The sequence below is a fragment of the Polypterus senegalus genome, chromosome 7 (genome assembly GCF_016835505.1).
Source record: "Polypterus senegalus isolate Bchr_013 chromosome 7, ASM1683550v1, whole genome shotgun sequence".
NCBI lineage: Eukaryota > Metazoa > Chordata > Cladistia > Polypteriformes > Polypteridae > Polypterus > Polypterus senegalus.
The window spans coordinates 19,108,716-19,128,573 of NC_053160.1; the positions used below are offsets into that span (position 1 = coordinate 19,108,716).

Genomic DNA, 19,858 nt, shown 5'->3' on the forward strand with positions numbered 1-19,858 from the left:
GACCATCGAATCGTTTGAGCAAATACGTGTTATACGGCACAGTCATTGAATTATTGATCATCACAATTTTAACAACATTCTTTCCGTGATAAGTGTGTTGTTCGTGACGATTATCTCGGTGTTGATAACCAGGAAAGCCAGCCTTAGTCATATCTGTTGAATTAACAAAAGCTTTAGGAAATTTCTTTAAACAGTTTTTTTTGGAGTCCCAACATACTGAATCTTTTAGTTGAGGTCCGTGAGACATGTGTTTAATGACTTTGAACCATAATTCAGGATAGGTTTCTCTGTTTGGAATTTCAACACAGACAAATCAGTCTACATCATCAGGAGTTAATAATTTATTTTGCAAAGTAGCCAATAAATGCATGTGAGGGTTTTGCAGATAAATTTCTTGTAAAGTGCGATACGTTTGGACATATGGATTTATATCCATTATTGGCTGTAGAATTTCTAATACATCTGATCTGAGTCTTTCAATTCTATTTTGCATTGATTCTCTGTGATCATAACGTTAAAATCAGAGAGCAAAAAATGTATCTGTCAAAAGCATGTAACACAAATGAGGTGAGAGTACTGTGTGGTTGTATATGGTTACGAAGGCAAGGATTTTAAAAATCTCAAGGCCAAGGTCTCAACTCGCAGGACTTGACAAAAATCTTCCAAAAAGTCTTGTTGCAGGTTTATTGTATTATAATAGAGAGAAAAGAAGTTCACAGGGAGTGAGACCTGGCAGTTACAGAGGGTTAGAAAGCAACAGCCACACTGTTTTTGGTCAAAAACTCTGACAATAGTGTGTCTGCAAAATCCAGTTTTGCGTGTGCCGTTTTTCCAGACAATTCCTGGAATTTTTAGATCCCCTTTGTATTTTTGCTGTGTAGAGTCCAGAACCTACTATAGTTTCTCACAGTAATAATATGAAATACTAGCAAAGAAAACTGTTTTTTTCTTCCAAAAATTCAAGTATTTAACTATTTCATGAATAGCTGTACTTCAAAAAAATATCTGAAATAACTCTTTTTTTCCATATATTTTTCTTTTATATCTCCTTTTTGTTTTCACTGTATGTATTGTATTCATCATCATGGTTCCTGTGTTTGCAAGACATGTAAACGTGTGCCTCTCTGACTCACTGACTGTTTTTTGTAAAGGAAGACCAAACTCCTGATTCATTACTGTGCATATCACAGAACATAATACAGGCAGTCCCCAGCTTACGTACGAGATAGGGACTGTAGATTTATTCTTGTTGAATTTGTATTTAAGTCGGAACAGGTACATTATTTTAGTAAATGCTATTGTTGACCGACTGTAACCAAGTGCTCTGCCAATGAATGATGGAGTTTCACCCCTCTCTGACCTTTTTATTATTTCTACTTTATTTTCCATGGTGATGGTTTTTCTCTTCTTTACTGTATCACCAGCATTTGCATCAGATTTGTGTTTCAGAGAAATTCTTGAAGGGTGAAGACAAAAGTTTAAGATGAGCTGTTCTGCACAGCACTGTACATGCTATCACAGCAGGAAGGCACCCGTCGTCAGTCAACTTCCTGCTATGTACGCAACAGTACAAGCAGGCTTGCTATTGAGAATGAATGGGGGCGGCGAAGGGCGATTCACTATTCACCCACCACACAGTCACCTCCACTTGCATACAGTATGCTGCCTGCAGTGTCAGCCCACCGAGAACAAACAAGGTGCAGCCAAAGGTGGGTAGTGAATCGCCCACCACTGCCCCCATTCAACAGGTAGCCACACGAGGCACACTACAATGCTGCCCCCCGCCACCCCATTCACCCTCAATGACTTCCGTTCAGCCACAACCGGGTCACCGCTTGCAGCATCACCACCCGCCCACCGAGAATGAACGGGGCAGCCGTTCGAGGGACACCGCAAGGCTTTGTGGTGGGTGGGCAGTGAAACGCCCCCCTCTGCCCCATCCAGCCTCCATCCACTCAAGAGCAGGAGCTGCGGCGGTGTGTTGGGCAGGCAGCGAACCGCCCCGCTCCGCCCCATCAACCCTGATTTACATTTTTTTTAATGGTTCCAAATTGTTTACAGTAATCCACCCGCGATAGGTGAAAATCCGTGAAGTAGAAACCATATGTTTGTATGGTTACTTTTATGTATTTTAAGCCCTTATAAACTCTCCCACACTGTTAACATTATTAGAGCCCTCTAGACATGAAATAACACCCTTTAGTCAAAAGTTTAAACTGTGCTCCATGACAAGAGAGGTGACAGTTCTTTCTCACAACTAAAAGAATGCAAACATATCTTCCTCTTCAAAGAATGCGTGTCAGGAGCAGAGAATGTCAGAGAGAGAGAGAGAAAAGCAAACAATCAAAAAATCAATACGTGCTTTTGGGCTTTTAAGTGTGCTGAAGCACCGCGATAAAGCGGCATTTTGTAGAGGAGCGTCCATATCCTCTAGGCAAACAGCCTCTGTGCAAACAGCCCCTCTGCTCACACCCCCTCCGTCAGGCAGAGAGAGTGAGAGAGACAGAGAAAAGCAAACAATCAAGCACCGCGCGGGAAGCATATCGTATATCATTGAGGAGTTTTATTTAATATGTAATACGTGCTCTGATTGGGTAGCTTCTAAGCCATCCGCCAATAATGTCCCTTGTATGAAATCAATTGGGCAAACAAACTGAGGAAGCATGTACCATAAATTAAAAGACACATTGTCCGCAGAAATCCGCGATCCAGCGAAAAATCTATGATATATATTTAGATATGCTTACATTTAAAATCCGCCATGGAGTGAAGCTGCGAAAGACGAAGCGCGATATAGCGAGGGATCACTGTATTTATTTGCATATATGTGCTTTTTCTTGTCTGTCTGTAACTGCCTGTTTAGTGTGTGCTGGTATTTATTTTATAACAATTAGCAGCACATCAATTACTGTGTCTGTGGCAAGGCAAGTCATATTTTTCATTCAGTGTGCTTAACAACTTTTTGAATCTTTATTTCTCTAAAGCATAGATAGGTTCTTTGAGCGACAGGCACCAGAGAAAAATCTATAAGTGAACATGTCAAATACTGAGGAGGGCGGTAATGTTTCAGTGGAAACATACCCATGAGCAGAGAAGTAGTCTCTCCCTATAAAAATTTGGCATTAAAAAAATCACATAGATTTTTATTGCATTAAATGATATTTTATTACTCTTGTTCTTATCCACAGATCTGCTGGGATCTGTGGTATCCAGGGTGAACTTATCCAGGCTGGTGGTAAGGCTGTCCTCCTGGCACTGCAAACAATCTTTGCTTTTATTTGGGAGGCAGGCGTCATCCCAACTGACTGGAAAATGGGACTTGTCATCCCTATCTGGAAGGGAAGGGTGATCGGCTAGATTTCAGCAACGACCTGGGGGTAATAGGACTTTCAGTGCCGGGTAAAGTACTTGCTAGGGTTATCCTCAATAGGATTCGTGATCATGAGCTCACCTACCAGAGACCGGAGCAGTCTGGTGTTACACCCAATTCTACCATCAACCACATCCTGGCACTGAAGGTTCTCATAGAGTGCAAACTTGAATATATAGTTTCTTTGCAGCCTTTATCAATTTCCTTGAAGCATTTGACTCAGTTGATCAAGAAGCCGTATGGGACATCCTAAGTCTTTGCGGGATCCCCTGGATATTGGATATCATGGCAGGCCTCTACAATGGTTCTGTGAGTGTTTTGTGGAGTGAAGATAGAACCTCTGCGTTTTTCCCAGTTGATTCTGGAGTTCGTCAGGGGTGCGTTTTTGCTCCTACTTTGTTCTGCTTGCATGGACTGAGAGTTGGGCAAGGTCATGGGGCCCATCAGCTGTGGGGCATCTGTTGGTGAAGAGAGATTCACTGATCTTGACTTTGCCGATGATGCTGTTGATTCTGCTGAGTCAACAGAAGCTATGAATGGTGTACTCGAGAGACTAAGCAAGGCGTCTGAGTGTCTGTGCTTGCAAGTGTCCTGGATAACGAGACACGGATGCTACCTAGTGACCTGAGATGAAGACTAGACTCCTTTGGTACTGTGGTTCTGAGAATCCTTGGGTACCACTGGTTTGACTTTGTGTTGAACGAGCGGTTGCTCATGGAGTCCTGAATGAGGCACATTACCTACATTGTGGGGGAGCATCAGTTACGGCACTATGACCATGTTGTGCGATTCCCCGAGGGTGATCTGGTTTACAGGATCGTCACTGTTGAGGACCTGAGCAGCTGGACCAGGCCAAGGGTACGCCCAAGTAACAACTGGCAGCGGCAAATAGATGGTTATTTCTTGAGATATGGACTGGACCACGAGTGTACCTGGGGGCTTGCCATCTAGGATCCTGACTGTTTCATTGTGTGGTAGATGTGCCAACGCACTGTACCAGTGCATGCTATCCAACCTGACTGACCTGACCTGTTCTTAACCTTTTGTTCGTAATATGGGAAAGGTCGATTTCTTTGATTGTACCCAATTTCTCCATTTCTTCACATTTAACTGCTTATGGTCTTTGCATCAGTGTATACTGTAGACTCTGCTTGCTAAACTGCTTGCACATGTGCTAGATCAGGGATGAGGAAGCTATGCCCTGGAAAAGTTCATCAGCTACAGGTTTTTATTGATTTAAAATATTCAACCACTTGCTGTTCCATGCCTGTAAATGAGCTCCATGTTGATATAACTTTCTTTTTTAACTATTTCTTGCATTAGATGGCAGTATCATTTTTTTTTCCCAAGGAGCAGTAATGTGGCTATGTATTTACTCCATAATGTCAAAAAGACCCAGGTGTTGATATCAGTGTTTCCTCTTTGGCACAGTCATCACATTGTAATTCCCACCTGCCACTTATCATTTATTAACTGATTTAATTCCTGGTCTTCATAAAAGAATGATTATAGCCATGTCAATATACATACTTTGAAATTATGCTCACTTAATAGAATACTATTTACCAGTAGGTGTTTTAACTGTATTAAATAAAAATACGACAGTATTATTATTATTATTATTACAGAATAAAATATTGATGTAGATGCATTTATGTTGTTTTTCAATAGCAGTAAGATATTATATTTATTCTGAAGGCCCTAATGCATTTTTGAAACTTAAACTTATTGAAATGCAATTGGCAAGATTATAGTAACATTGTGTAACTAACATAATTTTAAACACTAGCTTTACTTGGTTAGTTTGGTAGTGTGTTTTGCAAAATGAAACCTTAAGTGTACTAGACTGCTGACAGAGTACAAGCACATAATGCAGTTCTGACTGATTAAAGTGTTCATAATTGCTCAGATGCTCACTAATGAGAAACAGTATTCCCAGATTTAAAAGAAGTTGGTTGAAACTGGACATTTTATAAAAGAAAGCAATACCACAAAAATGCAAACTGTAAAGCACCAAATTTAAAAGTTATTTTCTCCATATCAACATTGTGCGAAAATACAGGTTCTGGCACCTGCTTTTAGAGTAGAGTGGCAGAATACATTAAATTCTTGGACCAAAAGAATAATTTGCCTTTTTGTAATTGCACACACCTGTATTAAATTAGACAATGACCATTGAAGAACATAGATACACTTCAGTCTATACAATAATAGTTCAATTCAAAGAACATTCTAGACCTTAAATTACGTTTTCTGACACTCCTATCCCACAGCTTTCCTTCTGCAGGAGTGACCTGGGGCCTCATGTATAAATGGTATGTATGCACAAAAATGTTGCATACACCTATTTCCACGCTCACATCGCGATGTATAAAAACTATACTTTACTAAAGCCACACACATTCTCACACCAGCTCCTTGCCTTGCATACGTACATTTTTTGCTTGGTTTTGCAAACTGGCGGCACCCAGATTTAAAGCAGTGCTACTATTCCTGTGTGGTTTTCCTTTCTTTTTTAGATTCACATTCCTGATGTGGCTTTATCAAATACACTGAAATTAACCGCATATCATTTATAAATGTAAGGCATCCGATTGTAACCAACCTGTAACAATGTAATGGTCCAGAGAATGGCCAAACTATTCCAAATACCATAGCTGCTTTAGAGTTGTTACTCTTAGTGTACCACTCAGAGTATTTTAACCCATTGTATCTGAGAGTTCATGTGAGCTGTGAGTGAATCACAGCTTTACAGCAGCTAATCAGAAAACTCCATGGCGGGTTGTGAGTGCAGAGGATTATCGGGATACAGCTTCGACCCCAGAGAACATTTATAGCACACGCTGCCTTAGCCATGCGCACAGTCTGTTTGAACTTCTACCATTCAGACTCAAAGTTCAGAAACAGCTTCATCCCAACAGCAATAAACACACTCAATCAGTCCATCACATGCTCCTGGTAGAACTTTTTGCGCTTATAAGTACAATCACCTCACTGTAAACTTGCAGTACAGTTGTAATATTGCCCAACCTGAGCCACTTTATAAACCATTTGGACTATCTTGCACTAATTTGTGCATGTACTGTATATTGTACTTATGCTTTCATATTGTATATTTTTCATTGTTTTTTATTGTAGTATTATTTTTTTATTTTATAGAAAATAGTTTATTTCATATACTTTATGGAGGAGCTACATATTACCATACAATAACAATAAAGGAATTCAATTCAACAGGAGAGAGCGCATATTTACAGATGATGACGAATGGCTTCAAAGTCAATTTAGATTTTCAAGAGCTATCTTCTTAGAGGTGAAATGGTTAAAGTATGTATATTACATTATACAGATAAAATTTTAACTTCATTTAAATAATCTATACTGTTAATAATTAAACGTGTGGGCAGTGTGGTGCAGTGGTAGCCATGATTTGCTGCCCCGCTCAGGGATTGGTCCTGCCTCGCAGTGTTTGCTTGCTAGGACTGGATGTATAGATAGATGGATGGAATAATTCAACATGTTCTACAAAGATATATCAATGTTCCTTAAAAGTTTTGAAGAATTGGTGTTCTAAGCTTATAGATGATCTGATATTTATTAAAGACTTATTGTGCTGTGATTGGTTACATGGAGAAAGAAAAGGAAGGACAGGAATTGGGAGTTGGTATGTTTGAAAGAGACAGTACTGCTGCATTAAATTATTTCATTGAGTATCCTGCACATACCAGTAAGCATCTTGTGGGAGGCAGGAGCAATCTGTGGACAGAGCGCCAGCTCACTGCTACTAGTGCACCACTGTGCCCCCATGTTTAATACATGCTTTAATTCATTTCATCATGAAAATGATATGAAGCATACATCTTTTTATTTAAATTGTTCAGGGAGCTGTAATATCATGAATGAAATGTATTCTGTGTCCTGTTGACGTAAGAGAAAGCCTGTTTAAGAATCATGTATTGAGTACACATGTAGAGCACATAGAAGAACACATACAATATAAAGCATTTAATGTGCTACTTTAGTTATGATGGGATTGGAGTAACTCTAGTAGATTTCACATTGATTGTAAGATTAAGTTTACAATGTTGTACTTTTATGACAAAATAAATTACGAGATTAAAGTGGACATTTTTTTCACTGTGCCCCTATTTTTTTATTATCTCTGTGCCCTAATACGCTTCCTTCCGTACGACACTCAGACGGTGGGCTATGACTGACCTTTTCACGGCAACTTTGATAATGATATCTGACCACTTCATTTTTATTTCGGGCACTGTGTGACTTTCTGATCTTGAACTTCAGAATTTCTCCACCACTCTGAATTGCTTGATCAAGTTTCTTTTGTTGTTTATGCCACTGCTTAAGCCAACAAATAGTATGTTTTTCCTTGCCTCCACTTCGTATTCGCTGAAATTCTGTTTTTTCACATGCTTTTGCAATTGTCTTTTAATCAAATACTGAATGGAGATGGTGATATTTATTCTGATTTGCATATTATAATATACAAAATTCTGGGAGGAGACAGGATGGGACAGCAGGCACGTGCACATGTGTTACTTTTCATGCTTACTGGTATTTGTGGAGCAGAAGTGTGTGGAAGTTGGAATGCGCATGGTTTGGTGCATCTCAATTTTTTTGTGTGTACGTACATTTCCACTTTTGTTCGTATGCCGTGTTTTAGCGTGAGTTCTATGCATTGCATTATGCATGATGTCCCTGGTCTTGAATGATGAGAGGAGATGGATGTTAGTTTTGTCAAAGCTGATTCCTCCGCCTGTTATAATTTAATAAAAAAATGATAATAAAACAGTTTAGTTGTTACTTCTTTGATGCACTATTAGTCATTAGTTTTGCATCAAAGTATTTTTTGTTTAGATTAAGCAATATTACTTATGGGTTCTAAATATTTTATGTTTTGTTTTTTAGGTATAGCAGGCCAGTTACAAAACTGCTGAAAATGTTTTCTGGCGGTGAGTCAGTGGATGAGTATGAAGAAGAGCTGTACAATGATCCAAATGATTCAAGTGTGTCAGAAGTAAACAGTGAGCTTGAGTTTCATCTTTACAGCCAGGTACACTATGCTATGAAGTTAGATGAGCCAGCTGCAGATGTGGATCCAGCTACAGATGTCAAACAGGCCCTTGACTTAATCCAGTCTGACTCGTCTAATGAAGATGGGACAGTTATCTTGATTTCTGATTCAGAGCCTATTCTTATATCAGATAGTGAATACAACGAAACAATATCAGATGACAGTGATACAGATAGCATCTATAAAACAAAGTGGAAAAAGAAATTCAATTCTGAAAAAAGGTATTGTAAAAAGCATTTATGTGATGAAGTGCCTGGTAGAACATTAAGACTACCAAGTCAGGAAAATGGTCAAAAAAAAAAGCGGAGTGAAGTAAGTGAGAAGAAGTCTAGACAGTCTCTGAAGCGTCATTTTGCAGATAGCGAAGAATCTGATGTGGAGAACTGGATGATTTTAGATGGACGGATGCACGCAGGAGACAGTAGCATTCTAATAAATTTAGTTGGCAACTATGAAGAAGCAGGTAATTAAATCTTTGATAGGTTGTGATCATTGTATATGTTTTTAATATGCATGCTTTAAATGTATAGATACCATGTCTTAGTATGGTTGAAGAACAAACAAAAACAGTCATTGAAATTCTTTAGTGGCTGATGTATCTCTGTGTAGGACATATTTCCTCATGTTTATTTTTAGGTCAAAATGAAGGTTTTCTAGTTCTGTATATCATGGTGCACCATTTCCAGTGTCTGCATTATTTTCAGTGTTTTTATTAGGTCATGTTTACACAAGAAAACATGAAATTTCCCTTCTCACTTGCATCCAGTAACATACAGAACTGATATACATCAAACAAATAGAGCTAAGGCAGGTGTAAACTTACACAGAAATTCTAGGAGGCTGCTGCCTGTTGTTTCTCCATACACAGTGATGAAATTATCTTGCAATTTTGGCACGATAATTAAGAAATTGCTGTTAACATTTTATTTTGTCATTCTAATTGTTTAATTGCAAATGGCTAACATTGACAGTATCATTCATTGTATGGCAGTAATAAAAAGTGTTAGAGCAAATAATATAACAAATAGCAAATAATAGTTTTAGTAGAGCAAAGAAATCTTCAACATTTAGCAATACTTGTGTTACATTTAAATTGTTTTGGAAAACAACAACAGTTACATTAAACCAATAGTACTCATTATAGAAATAACAATTTTTAAAGCCCACTATTCTTGTAATAACTGTTAATAGTGTAATGATAAATTAAAATATTTTTCCTCCCTACATTTCTTGAAAAATAGATAGATAGATAGATACTTTATTAATCCCAAGGGGAAATTCACAATATATAGATAGATAATAAAAAATAAGAGTGTGCGTAGCAGTAAACGGGTAACAGCAATTCAAAGCTGGTTCCTTTCTTGCATGAAGTACTGTAGATTATGTGTTCACATCCTGAAACCCAGAGCTAGACTAAAGTTTAGAAAATTAATGAGTATAATTCATATATTGGTTGATCATCTGTGCATGCTTTATGAAGAGAACTATGTAAAATACATGTTTATACTATGCTCCTCACAAAACATACTGATGTTTACTTTGGGAATTTAAGACATCTGTTAGATGTTTTGTACAGTGTCAAGAGATTTACAAAAAAAACATCTTTAGAGGAGATTCATTTTTATATAGCATGACACATTTAAATTAGCTTATACATTATTCTCCAAATAATTATTTTTAATAGTGTTAGTAGAACTGTAATAAGTATCTCATATTTTATGAATTATTACAATTATTCGTAGGTTTCTTAGTGTCTTTCTGTGACTTCTTGCACTCATTTTGGGTGGATTTGGTTTTGACTAATTCAAATTTGACATTAATTGATTAGAAGTCTTAATTAATTTGATGTGTTTTTTTACCGCCATTCTGTTAATTTACAGCTGTGGCCTAGTTTTAGTGTGCCTGTGAACTTATTACATGTGCTGTAGTTATTTTAATAGTTTGTAGTAAAGTATGAAACTGAAATGCAGATTATAAATTGGACAGAAGCTGAAGAAAAGAATGCCAGAAGCAGAATCAGTTGGAATACCACTTGAAATGAAAAGAGACTGTGAAAAGCATAAAAGAGGGGGGCCTTACTTGGAAGCCCTTGGGAGGTGCTTCTTTGCTGCTAAAATCTATTTGCCTGGGTACCTTGCCATCAGAGAGGAGTCATGGCTTGGATCGGCTCATGTTGTTGGCGAATGTGAAGCAGAGTTTATAGCCCCAGGTGAGAGGTGGAGCTTGAGACATGAATATCAGAGCAGTGGATGAGGCAGATGAGAGCGCATAATGCAGCATGGAGGGCATTGCAAACGGTCAGGAGGGCAGCAGTGATATTGGAAGGCGGCCAGCATTTTTATTAGAGGAATAAACAATGCTGCCACAGGTCTCCCCACCCTGACAAGCTTGTTGTAAAGTGTATCCTTATTCTTCCAACAGTACATGTACCTCTGATACTGAAGTTTGTTCTAACAAACTGTTATTCTGGAACACATTTGCTTTTCTAACACCTTTTACTTTATTTAAAAAATTATTAATTTAATATTGCTCTTCTTTCATTGACTTGGAGCCGACTTCCATAAATCCAAATTGCCTGTGTCTGTTTGTTTTCAGGAAGGCTGTAAGTTAAATCCAGTCACTGTGTTAAAAAGTGCATGAGTTGGTGTCAAATTCTTCCAAGCATACATTTCCTCTCAGAACCCAAATAATTGCCAAGAGTTATCGACTTTTCATCTCTCTTTGGATTTGTTAGTATGGATTTGTGACTAAGCAAATGTAGTTTTTGACTGGCCCGTCATCCCAAGTTGGTTCCTTACTTATGCCCAGTATCGGCAGGATAGGCTAATGCTTCCCCAGGACTCCGCAGCGGAAGGAGTAATTTAGTAAATGGATGTCTGAATTATCAGTAATTGACTATTGAACATGCAGAGCCATTTAGATTTTGCTGGCAATAGGAAAAAAATATGTTTGCATTAAAAGTAAAATATTGGAGGATTAAATATTATATGGAACAACTGTGAGAATAGGGAGAAATATTGGAAGTATGGAAAGTAGTCTACTATATACTTCTGCTTGTTACTAAATTTTGGGATCAGATTCAGCTTCTTAAAATCCGGACTCATGAAGTAAAATTTCTTGAGGTGTTCCATTCATCAATAAACACCCAGTTGTGGCATGACTTTAATTTCATTAGCATCAGTCACAGGTCTCTAATTTTTGACAGACCAGTTTAATTGGCTTGGTAATTACTTCATATTCATGTATTTGAGTTCTAATGTGGAATCCAAAAAAAAAAAAGACCACAGGATTGATCTGAAAACTTGTATGATTCCAATATTTGTCTCGGGCAGTCCTTACTAACCTCATACCATCTTTTGAGATTTTTCTTTTTTGGGCTCGGACTCTCGCTAAGTAATGTTAAGCCTGTTTTCTCCACTACTGAAAGGATGATGCGTTATGTTTACATTGTTTTTTATAAAGTGGGCTGTTAAATTGATGCTTGGCTGGATGAACAGATGAAACCAGGTTGCAGTGAATGTGACAACTGAGAAAGGATTGACAGAAAATCTTACCAACTATGTACATGTCACCACAATGTTTTGCTTACCTTTTACTTTTTTAAGTAAACCCTCAAGAAATGATATGCTGGTGGGCCACTTTATTATATGTTATTTACTTTCAATTTAACTACTCAAATAGTGAATGTGTTCATATGTGTACACAATACAATTTAAAGATGGTAGATATCATAGTCATCTGTGGGGTAAATGGGAGTGACTAATATAAGAGTGTTCACTTATTGAACTTGGCAGAATATGTGATAGATGCCCTAATACAAGTGAATAAGGAGTCTTTGCACACAGTGATGGAGTTTGTATCAAGAATGGTCCAACTTTACTATAATGAGAATCAGACTATTCAGGAAAGGGGTTGATGAGTTTTAACTCGAATTGGGCACTTTTCAAACATTTCATTTTAGGCAACTTACTTAAACACATGAGAGTTTGACAAAATGGTTTCCTGCAGGCAGTGTATGGACAGTCCAGAATACTGTATATCATTTAAGAACATACATATTATTGTTCATGGATTTGAACTTTCTTCATCAGGGAAAGTGTGTTTTAATTCCTAATTGTTGCAAATGTGTTTTGTTTTGTAAAGCAGTAGTTCCCAAGTTCAGTTCTGGGGTCCCCTGTGTTTTTAGGTTTTGATGCAAGCCAACTTCTGCTTTTAATACTACTCCTGCCTAAATTAAGCAAGGTTTAATTTCCCAGTTTCTTTATTTGGGTGTCAATCTATAAATTCCGAAAGTAGGTTTGCCAAAGTTTCATTGGAGCACAGCAAATATTTATGTATGTTACATGAAGAAAGTGTAGCTTTTTTATATTGGTTTTTAAGGTTTTCATCATCATGATTTTCAATCCACTTTTCCAGGGTTATTTAACCTAGTATTTACTAATGAGAATGCTAGTGGTTATGTCACTGAAATAGAATTTTCCTTCCAGCATTCTGTCTTGTTTACCCTGGTGTCTACTTTCTTAAATGTATCCTAAAATAGTAAATTAACAGAGAACAAAGAAAACCCCTATGGGTGAGTTAATTGGAGAATAACAAAAATAATTAAGCATTTAAAACTATGGCTAAAATATAAATATTTCTAAATCTCTTATAAATTATATCTCATGCTACTGTGCTTTCCCAAATGCAGAATGAGAGAAACTAAAAAGATGATCTGGTAATTAAACAGTGAGATCAATTATAGGTAAATAACTTGGTGATTGTCAAATAGGTTGGAACACAAAATTGCTGGCATTGAGGGCGAAGGGCTGAACTTGAAAATCACTATTTCAAGGAACACTTTGACTCCCAAAGGCAAAAATACTGATGTTTTTAGTGATATATGTTTTAAATTTTTAGAACTAATACTGAAAAGTAATTATACTTTGTGTGTGTCTGTGTATATATATTGTGAACGCTGGCCCCAGCACAGACAGACGGACGACATATTTTTCACCACACACTGTTTATTTACAATATATACAAGTTATAAATTCGTGCACTACCGAATCCCCCAAAAGTCCAGGGCCCACAGTCACTGTGCCTTTCCTCTGGCCGCCTCCTGTCCTCTCTCCAGCTCCGTCTTCTGCCTCCCGACTTTCACCAATGACTGGAGGGAGGCGGCCCCTTAAATAATGCCCCCGGATGAGCCCCAGGTGTTTCCGGCCTCTTCTCCTTAGCCACACCCCAGCGTGGCGGAAGTGTCGGCTGCTTTCCTGGCGGCTCTCCGGGCGCCACACAAAGTCTTCCCCCCGGCACTTCCTGGTGTGGTGGAAGTGCCGGGCTCCTGGGATAATTAGGCACCAGGGCGCCGCCTGGCGGTGGCCACGGGTCCCTACAGGGCTAGGCTTCCAAGCCCTGTACCCGAGGCCCCTGCCTAACCAGGACGGACGCCCCCACTCAGTCTGGAGGAGGTACATGCCCTCCTCCGGTCTTCCAAGGCGTCCCGGCCGGGCTCCATCCCCGGCCAAAGACCACACAGGGTAAACCGGCATCGGGGCGCCGCCTGGCGGTGACCACGGGTCCCTACAGGGCTGGGCTTCCAAGCCCTGCACCCGTGGTCCCCAATATAACCAGGGCGGATGCCCCCTCGCGGTCTGGAGGAGGCACAAGCCCTCCTCTCCTCCTCCTGCCCCGCCGGGACCACCACAATATATATTGTATACATATACATACATTATATATATATACATACACACACACAGGCATATAGCACATACTACTACTACTACTATGTTATGCTGTGTGCCATTTCCAAGAAAGAAAAAAATGAGATTCAAAGGAAACCAGAACAAGTAAAAATAATTATTGTAGGTTACTTTTATAATTTTGTGAGTTGTTAATATTTATTTTCCTAAATGTGGAGAGTTGATGGACAGTACTCTTCCCTCTAAAATCTCTTCAAATTAACATAAGTCAGAAAAACACATGGGTTTGGTATTCATTTAGTTAATTGACTATAATTTATAGCTTATTATACTTCTAATTTTTGCTGTACATTGTTAAAGAAGCACTTATTACTAACATAACACTTCTGGTACATTATATTAGAAATATATCACAGACAGTAAAATTTTAAAATTAGACTTATTTGTATCATTACTGAAAAACAAGTAACAAAGGTAAGTTGTATATAAATTTGTGAAAATTTTGATTTATATTTTATCAATTATAATTTATAGATTTATATTTGCATTATTTAAGAGCTTTGTCAAGAAAAAAATTGTTAGAAATATGTTGCTTTCTTTGAAATGTTGAACACAGGAAACAAGATTTCCTTTATTTTTCAATTTTGTTTATTAAGTTAATGAGTGAGTAGTCTACGCACTCATTTTAAAATAAATGTTGATTTTATTATTTATTGAATCTATAAGAAGTGTTTTGCCTTCTTCTGTCTTTCTGAGTATCTCAATGGAAGAAAGCTCTCAGCTGAGAGGTAATAGAATTTTGCGTAGCTAATCGATTCCCTGGTGCAAGGCTCTTAAATCTAGAAGGTCTTTAAACTGAATACTGTTGGTTGTGCATTGCAACTGCATCACTGTAAAGCTATTTATTTACTTCAATTGATTTCTTAAAGGTTATTTGCAAAAGACAGTAAATAAATGTGTTGATGAGCTTTTTGCAAAAATATAATTAAGGAAAGAAGATCTCTGCTTATGTTCAAAAGCTTCAAATGCTGTTGTACAAATTATTTTTATTGTTACAGTGTTTGAAACTTAACATTCACAGGTGAAATATCAATAGAACAATTCACAAACTTGTTATTCAAACCTTGCAAGCAATAAATGGATTACAAGGGAGATTTAGATTTTAGTTTCAGAAAAAAACAAGATTAATTCTTAATGGTATATAAAATAAATGTGACCAATGTCTAAACAATAGATACACAAATATAGCTTGATCACATTATTTCCTGCAGTATGCATTCTGCTGTGTTTGGGACAGTACGCTTGATAGCAGACTTGACTTGAAATAACTATTTCAATGTTATTGGTTCTGAAAAGACTGAGGCGAAGGCATCATCTGGAAGAGAGCTTCATTAGTATAATATGAAAAAATAATACATCAAGTTTATCTAGTAATGTGGGCTATACAGTGTTGTTAATCTGTGTAAAGCCTTGTCTGAAAAACATGACTGAAGGTGCCAATAGATGCATAAAGATATTTGACTGTGTGCTTTTATAAGTGCATATGTAAACAGTTGAACTATTGTTGGATGTGAAAGAACATTTTTGAGTATTTTTCTACAGAATGGTTGGGCAAAAACAATATTGCTGCTGTTCTGTTTCCTTTACCTTTAAAATAGTAAAAACAGAAACTGCTTTTTAATATTATGCAAATTTCTTCTGACATTTAGTCACTTTTCATATTAATGCAGTATCTCTTCAATGTTGAAAATAAAATTACAAGTTGTTAGTATGATATAGTGATCCCTTACTGATGGCCTGGAATCTTGTAAATATCTTGTGTAAGAAAAATGAATAGATAACAAGGATTTTTTAATCTTAATATATTTGCATTATGCATTTTAAATTATTATAACTACATTCAGCACAGTGCTATAATAAGGAGTGGGCATACAATACATGCATATGTATATTTGGAATTAAAAGGAAACAAGTTAATCTCCTTCGCGCTGTAATTTGGATAGAATGATCCTCCGGATGGAGGCCAGTTTTAATAATAAAACTAATAAAATTCCTTGGGAAATCTCAGCAGATCTAGACATTAGGTAAACCTGCAACCTCAGCAGCCCTCTTTATATTTTACAGATTTTCTTCTCCTTTGTGGAGTCTCTCCTTCCTCATTTAAATTTCCCAGGGCTTTTGGTTTTGCAGGCTTGGTTTTCTGCAAGAGTGCCCATGCTTACATGGTCATATATATGCTGGGTGACTTTTTAGTTTTGATTTCTTTCGCTGCTTTGTTGATCACTGAGGGAAAACTGAGTTTTCTCACTTGTCTTACCAGTTTGATCTTTCTTGCTTGTCTGAATTCCTTTTGGACCAGGTCTATGGGTGAATGAGGAAATTCTGAGCTTTGTCACAAACAAGGTTGCCATCATTGTAAACATTTTATAGTGGCTTATTTTGTTGGTTCATACATTATTATAAAATGTGAAGGTCTTGTTAATCTTCTTGTGTTCAAAGACTGTGAGGGCTAGCTGAGTATTTTTAACAAACAAAATACATTCTTCTAATAATTGCAAATTACTTTAACGTCTGATTTAAATGCAAGGAAGTGTTCGTATAAAAAGGAACTTTTGCTTTCTTCAGGATATGAATGTATTGTACATCTTTTTAAGAAGAATCAAGTAGTCTTTAAATACTTGAGGTGAAAAAACAAAATATGTTTTGAGAAAGCAATTTGCTTCTCATTTAAATACTTAAATGTAACAGTTTAAAGATGTGATACAGCAGCTGCAATTTTATTTTGATTTATGTAAAATATGTAGTGATATTTTTAGATTATATTAGTCATGTTTTAGGAAGACAGCTTTAAGCTAATTACAAATAAAGGTTGCTCAGTATTCTTCTGTTTAAATGAGTATTTGTTTCTTTGGTGATGTTTGGATTATTTAAGTGAAAACTCTAACTCGGGTCTACATTTATAAATCTTTAGGGAAAATAGCTTTTGTATACTGAGGTTTTAGTACATGTCCAGATAAAATATGTGAAAAAAATATTTAAATGCTGTTTGCATGAGTGGTAACATTAGAAACCTTAAATTTGTACATCCAGTAGCATTACAGCTAGACAAAAAAAAATCTAATTTATATAATTAACTTTAAAATGAACTTTGAAGTTTTTTATGTACCATATAATTTTTTTGTTTTTAAAATATACATCTGTGTAACTTTTGACTGCTACAGTCAAAGCTATGTGTAGAAGTGAAATAGAATAAATAACCGTAAGACTAAGTCATATTTTTAGAAAAGTGTTTTGTTCTTCCCATTTTACAAATTTATATTAAAAGTACTTTGATGATAGGCATTGAATCCACATGTACCTCTGGATCTTTGCTATTTATATACTCATTTAACTTTGTATCAGTATAGTTTAAACATTGACTTCTGTTATGTCAAATGCCACATTACTCAGTCAAGATAATTTATTAATTTGGATTGTATATAATTGAACAGAAGTAGGTATTAAACATGAATAAGTACTGTTAACTGTGATACAATCTTTTTAATCAGTGTGTTGTTACATTTTCCAGTTTTAAAATTCTGGAAACTATATATATCAATATTATTTATTGTATTTGAGGCAAAGATTTTGTTAATACATTGATAAATGATATTTTAGCATTGAAAGTTCATGGGCAAACCAGAATGAGCCTTACAGGAATAGACATTGTGGTTCTGTCCTGGCTGAGACATCAGCCTGTCAAGATACATGCATAAACACCAGCAAAGTTTTTAGACATCCTTCAGCCTGACAACATATCAATTGACTTGGTGAATAAATTAAAAATCATTTGAATCAAAATACTGATAGGGTGCAAATGAAATATTTTCCTAAATAAAACTAAAAAATAAGGGTAGCAGTAGAAATTTTGGAGTGGAAAGAATTTAAATCACCAACTTTTTATCATTAGCTATACACAAAAAATGTATAGTATATTTACAAAACTTAAGAAACAGAAATATCATTTACTCTAGATTATAATTTTAATGTACTTCTGCTCATTTTGTAACTTTTTTTCTTCATAAAACATCTCTCAGTGTGTTGCTTTAATCTGATAAAGGATCAATCAGTCAGTGTGGAGATTTGTTTTATGTTTTTACCACCTAAACTCACACAGCAGTGTCCTGTTCCTGCTAAGAAGTTTTTAGTTTTATTTTTCTTGTAAATGCTGTTAAACTTTTCAAACAAATCTTTAAGGTAAATATACTTTATATACGTACAGTATTATCTGTGTGTGTGTGTATATATGTGTATATATAAAAATATTTGCATACACAAATTTTAAATATGGTGTGTTCTTATTCCATGCTACTGAATACCACTTTGAATGCTACTTTGAATAAAAAGCAGCCAGGTTTACCAGCCGACAGTGTCAAGTGTTATGTATACTGCATTTAAATTGATGGACTTAAATGAATTATTTTTTTCATTAAAAAATATAGAAGATACTCATGAATATCTTGTGTAGTTTAACTTAAATAATGGTATGGCCCTGGTAATAGTAAAGATTTGGATGGAGAGAATCCTTAAGGAAAAGTACAGTACATATTTTATTAATTCACTGGTTGATATGAACATGTACACACATTATTCTTAATAAGGTGTTGAAAATGTATTACAATTGAAACGTCATTTAACTACATATTCCCTTTTTGCAAATGAATTGGTGCATTTTTTGGAGGATTATGTCACAACACTTCCTGTGAGATTTCCATATAGCGCCTCAGGCGATGACATCTAAGTTTCAATCCCTGTAAAGTAATGCAAAGGTGCATACACCCGATGAGCCCCAATTAAGGCAAAACACATGCCGTGCACTCTTCGTATTGTTTGGCAGATACTGTGTAACATATATATATATATATATATATATATATATATATATATATATATATATATATATATATATATATATATATATATATTTAGTAGTATAAGAGCAGTTTAATAAAAAAAAATGTCAATGCATGTTAAAAATGTTTCTAAACGGAAAGGGGCCGAAAGTTCTAAGGAAGTTGGATATGTATCTAATTAGGATAAATTTGAGCTTTAAAGTCCTGAACGAATGAAAGTACACAACGATACTTCCAGCTCAGAAGAATATTTTATGTATTTGATTGATTGTGGCTTATTCAGTTTCTTTTTAAAAAAATGGCAGGATATCGCCATCTTTATATATTATGTCTAAGTCTGAACTTGATTGTATTAATTTATAATTTTCTAAAAGTATTTTCTGTTTATCATATTATTCTAACAAATTTTTGTATATCTACTTACTACCCCTGCTACTATTAGAGTTGTAAATTTCATTCAGTCAGTTATTGATCTAATCACCTTAGCCCTTTCTCAATGTTTTATTACATTAACTATAGTATGTTGTCATTTTGTTTAAACAGGTAGTTTTTATTAAGCATTTGGAATTTCATGAATGGACATTAATGTAAGTGTTGTGGTAGTTTTAGCTTGTTCATTTTTCCTTTTTCCTTTTCATATTTCACAGAGTGACTGAGGTATTGTGCTTACCTGGAAATGAACTACATAAAGGGATGTTTTTGAGAGGGATTGTCTGTTGTATCTTCTCCTTCACAGAAGACTGATTGTTAATAATGAAGAGTACAGTAAAGTCAGCACATAAAGTATGGCTGTAGAAGTAAAGTTGAGCTAAACTTC

General features: G+C 36.1%; 1 protein-coding gene across 1 annotated transcript in view; it reads left to right on the forward strand.

Annotated features, from left to right (window-relative positions):
- zcchc7 (zinc finger, CCHC domain containing 7) overlaps positions 1–19,858 on the forward strand; it is a 342,249-nt gene that overhangs the window by 28,849 nt on the left and 293,542 nt on the right. Inside the window, exon 2 of the mRNA XM_039758295.1 lies at positions 8,297–8,925. Within this exon, the coding sequence (XP_039614229.1) occupies positions 8,328–8,925 (598 nt within the window). The 5' untranslated portion in view covers positions 8,297–8,327. The remainder of the gene's footprint in view (positions 1–8,296; positions 8,926–19,858) is intronic.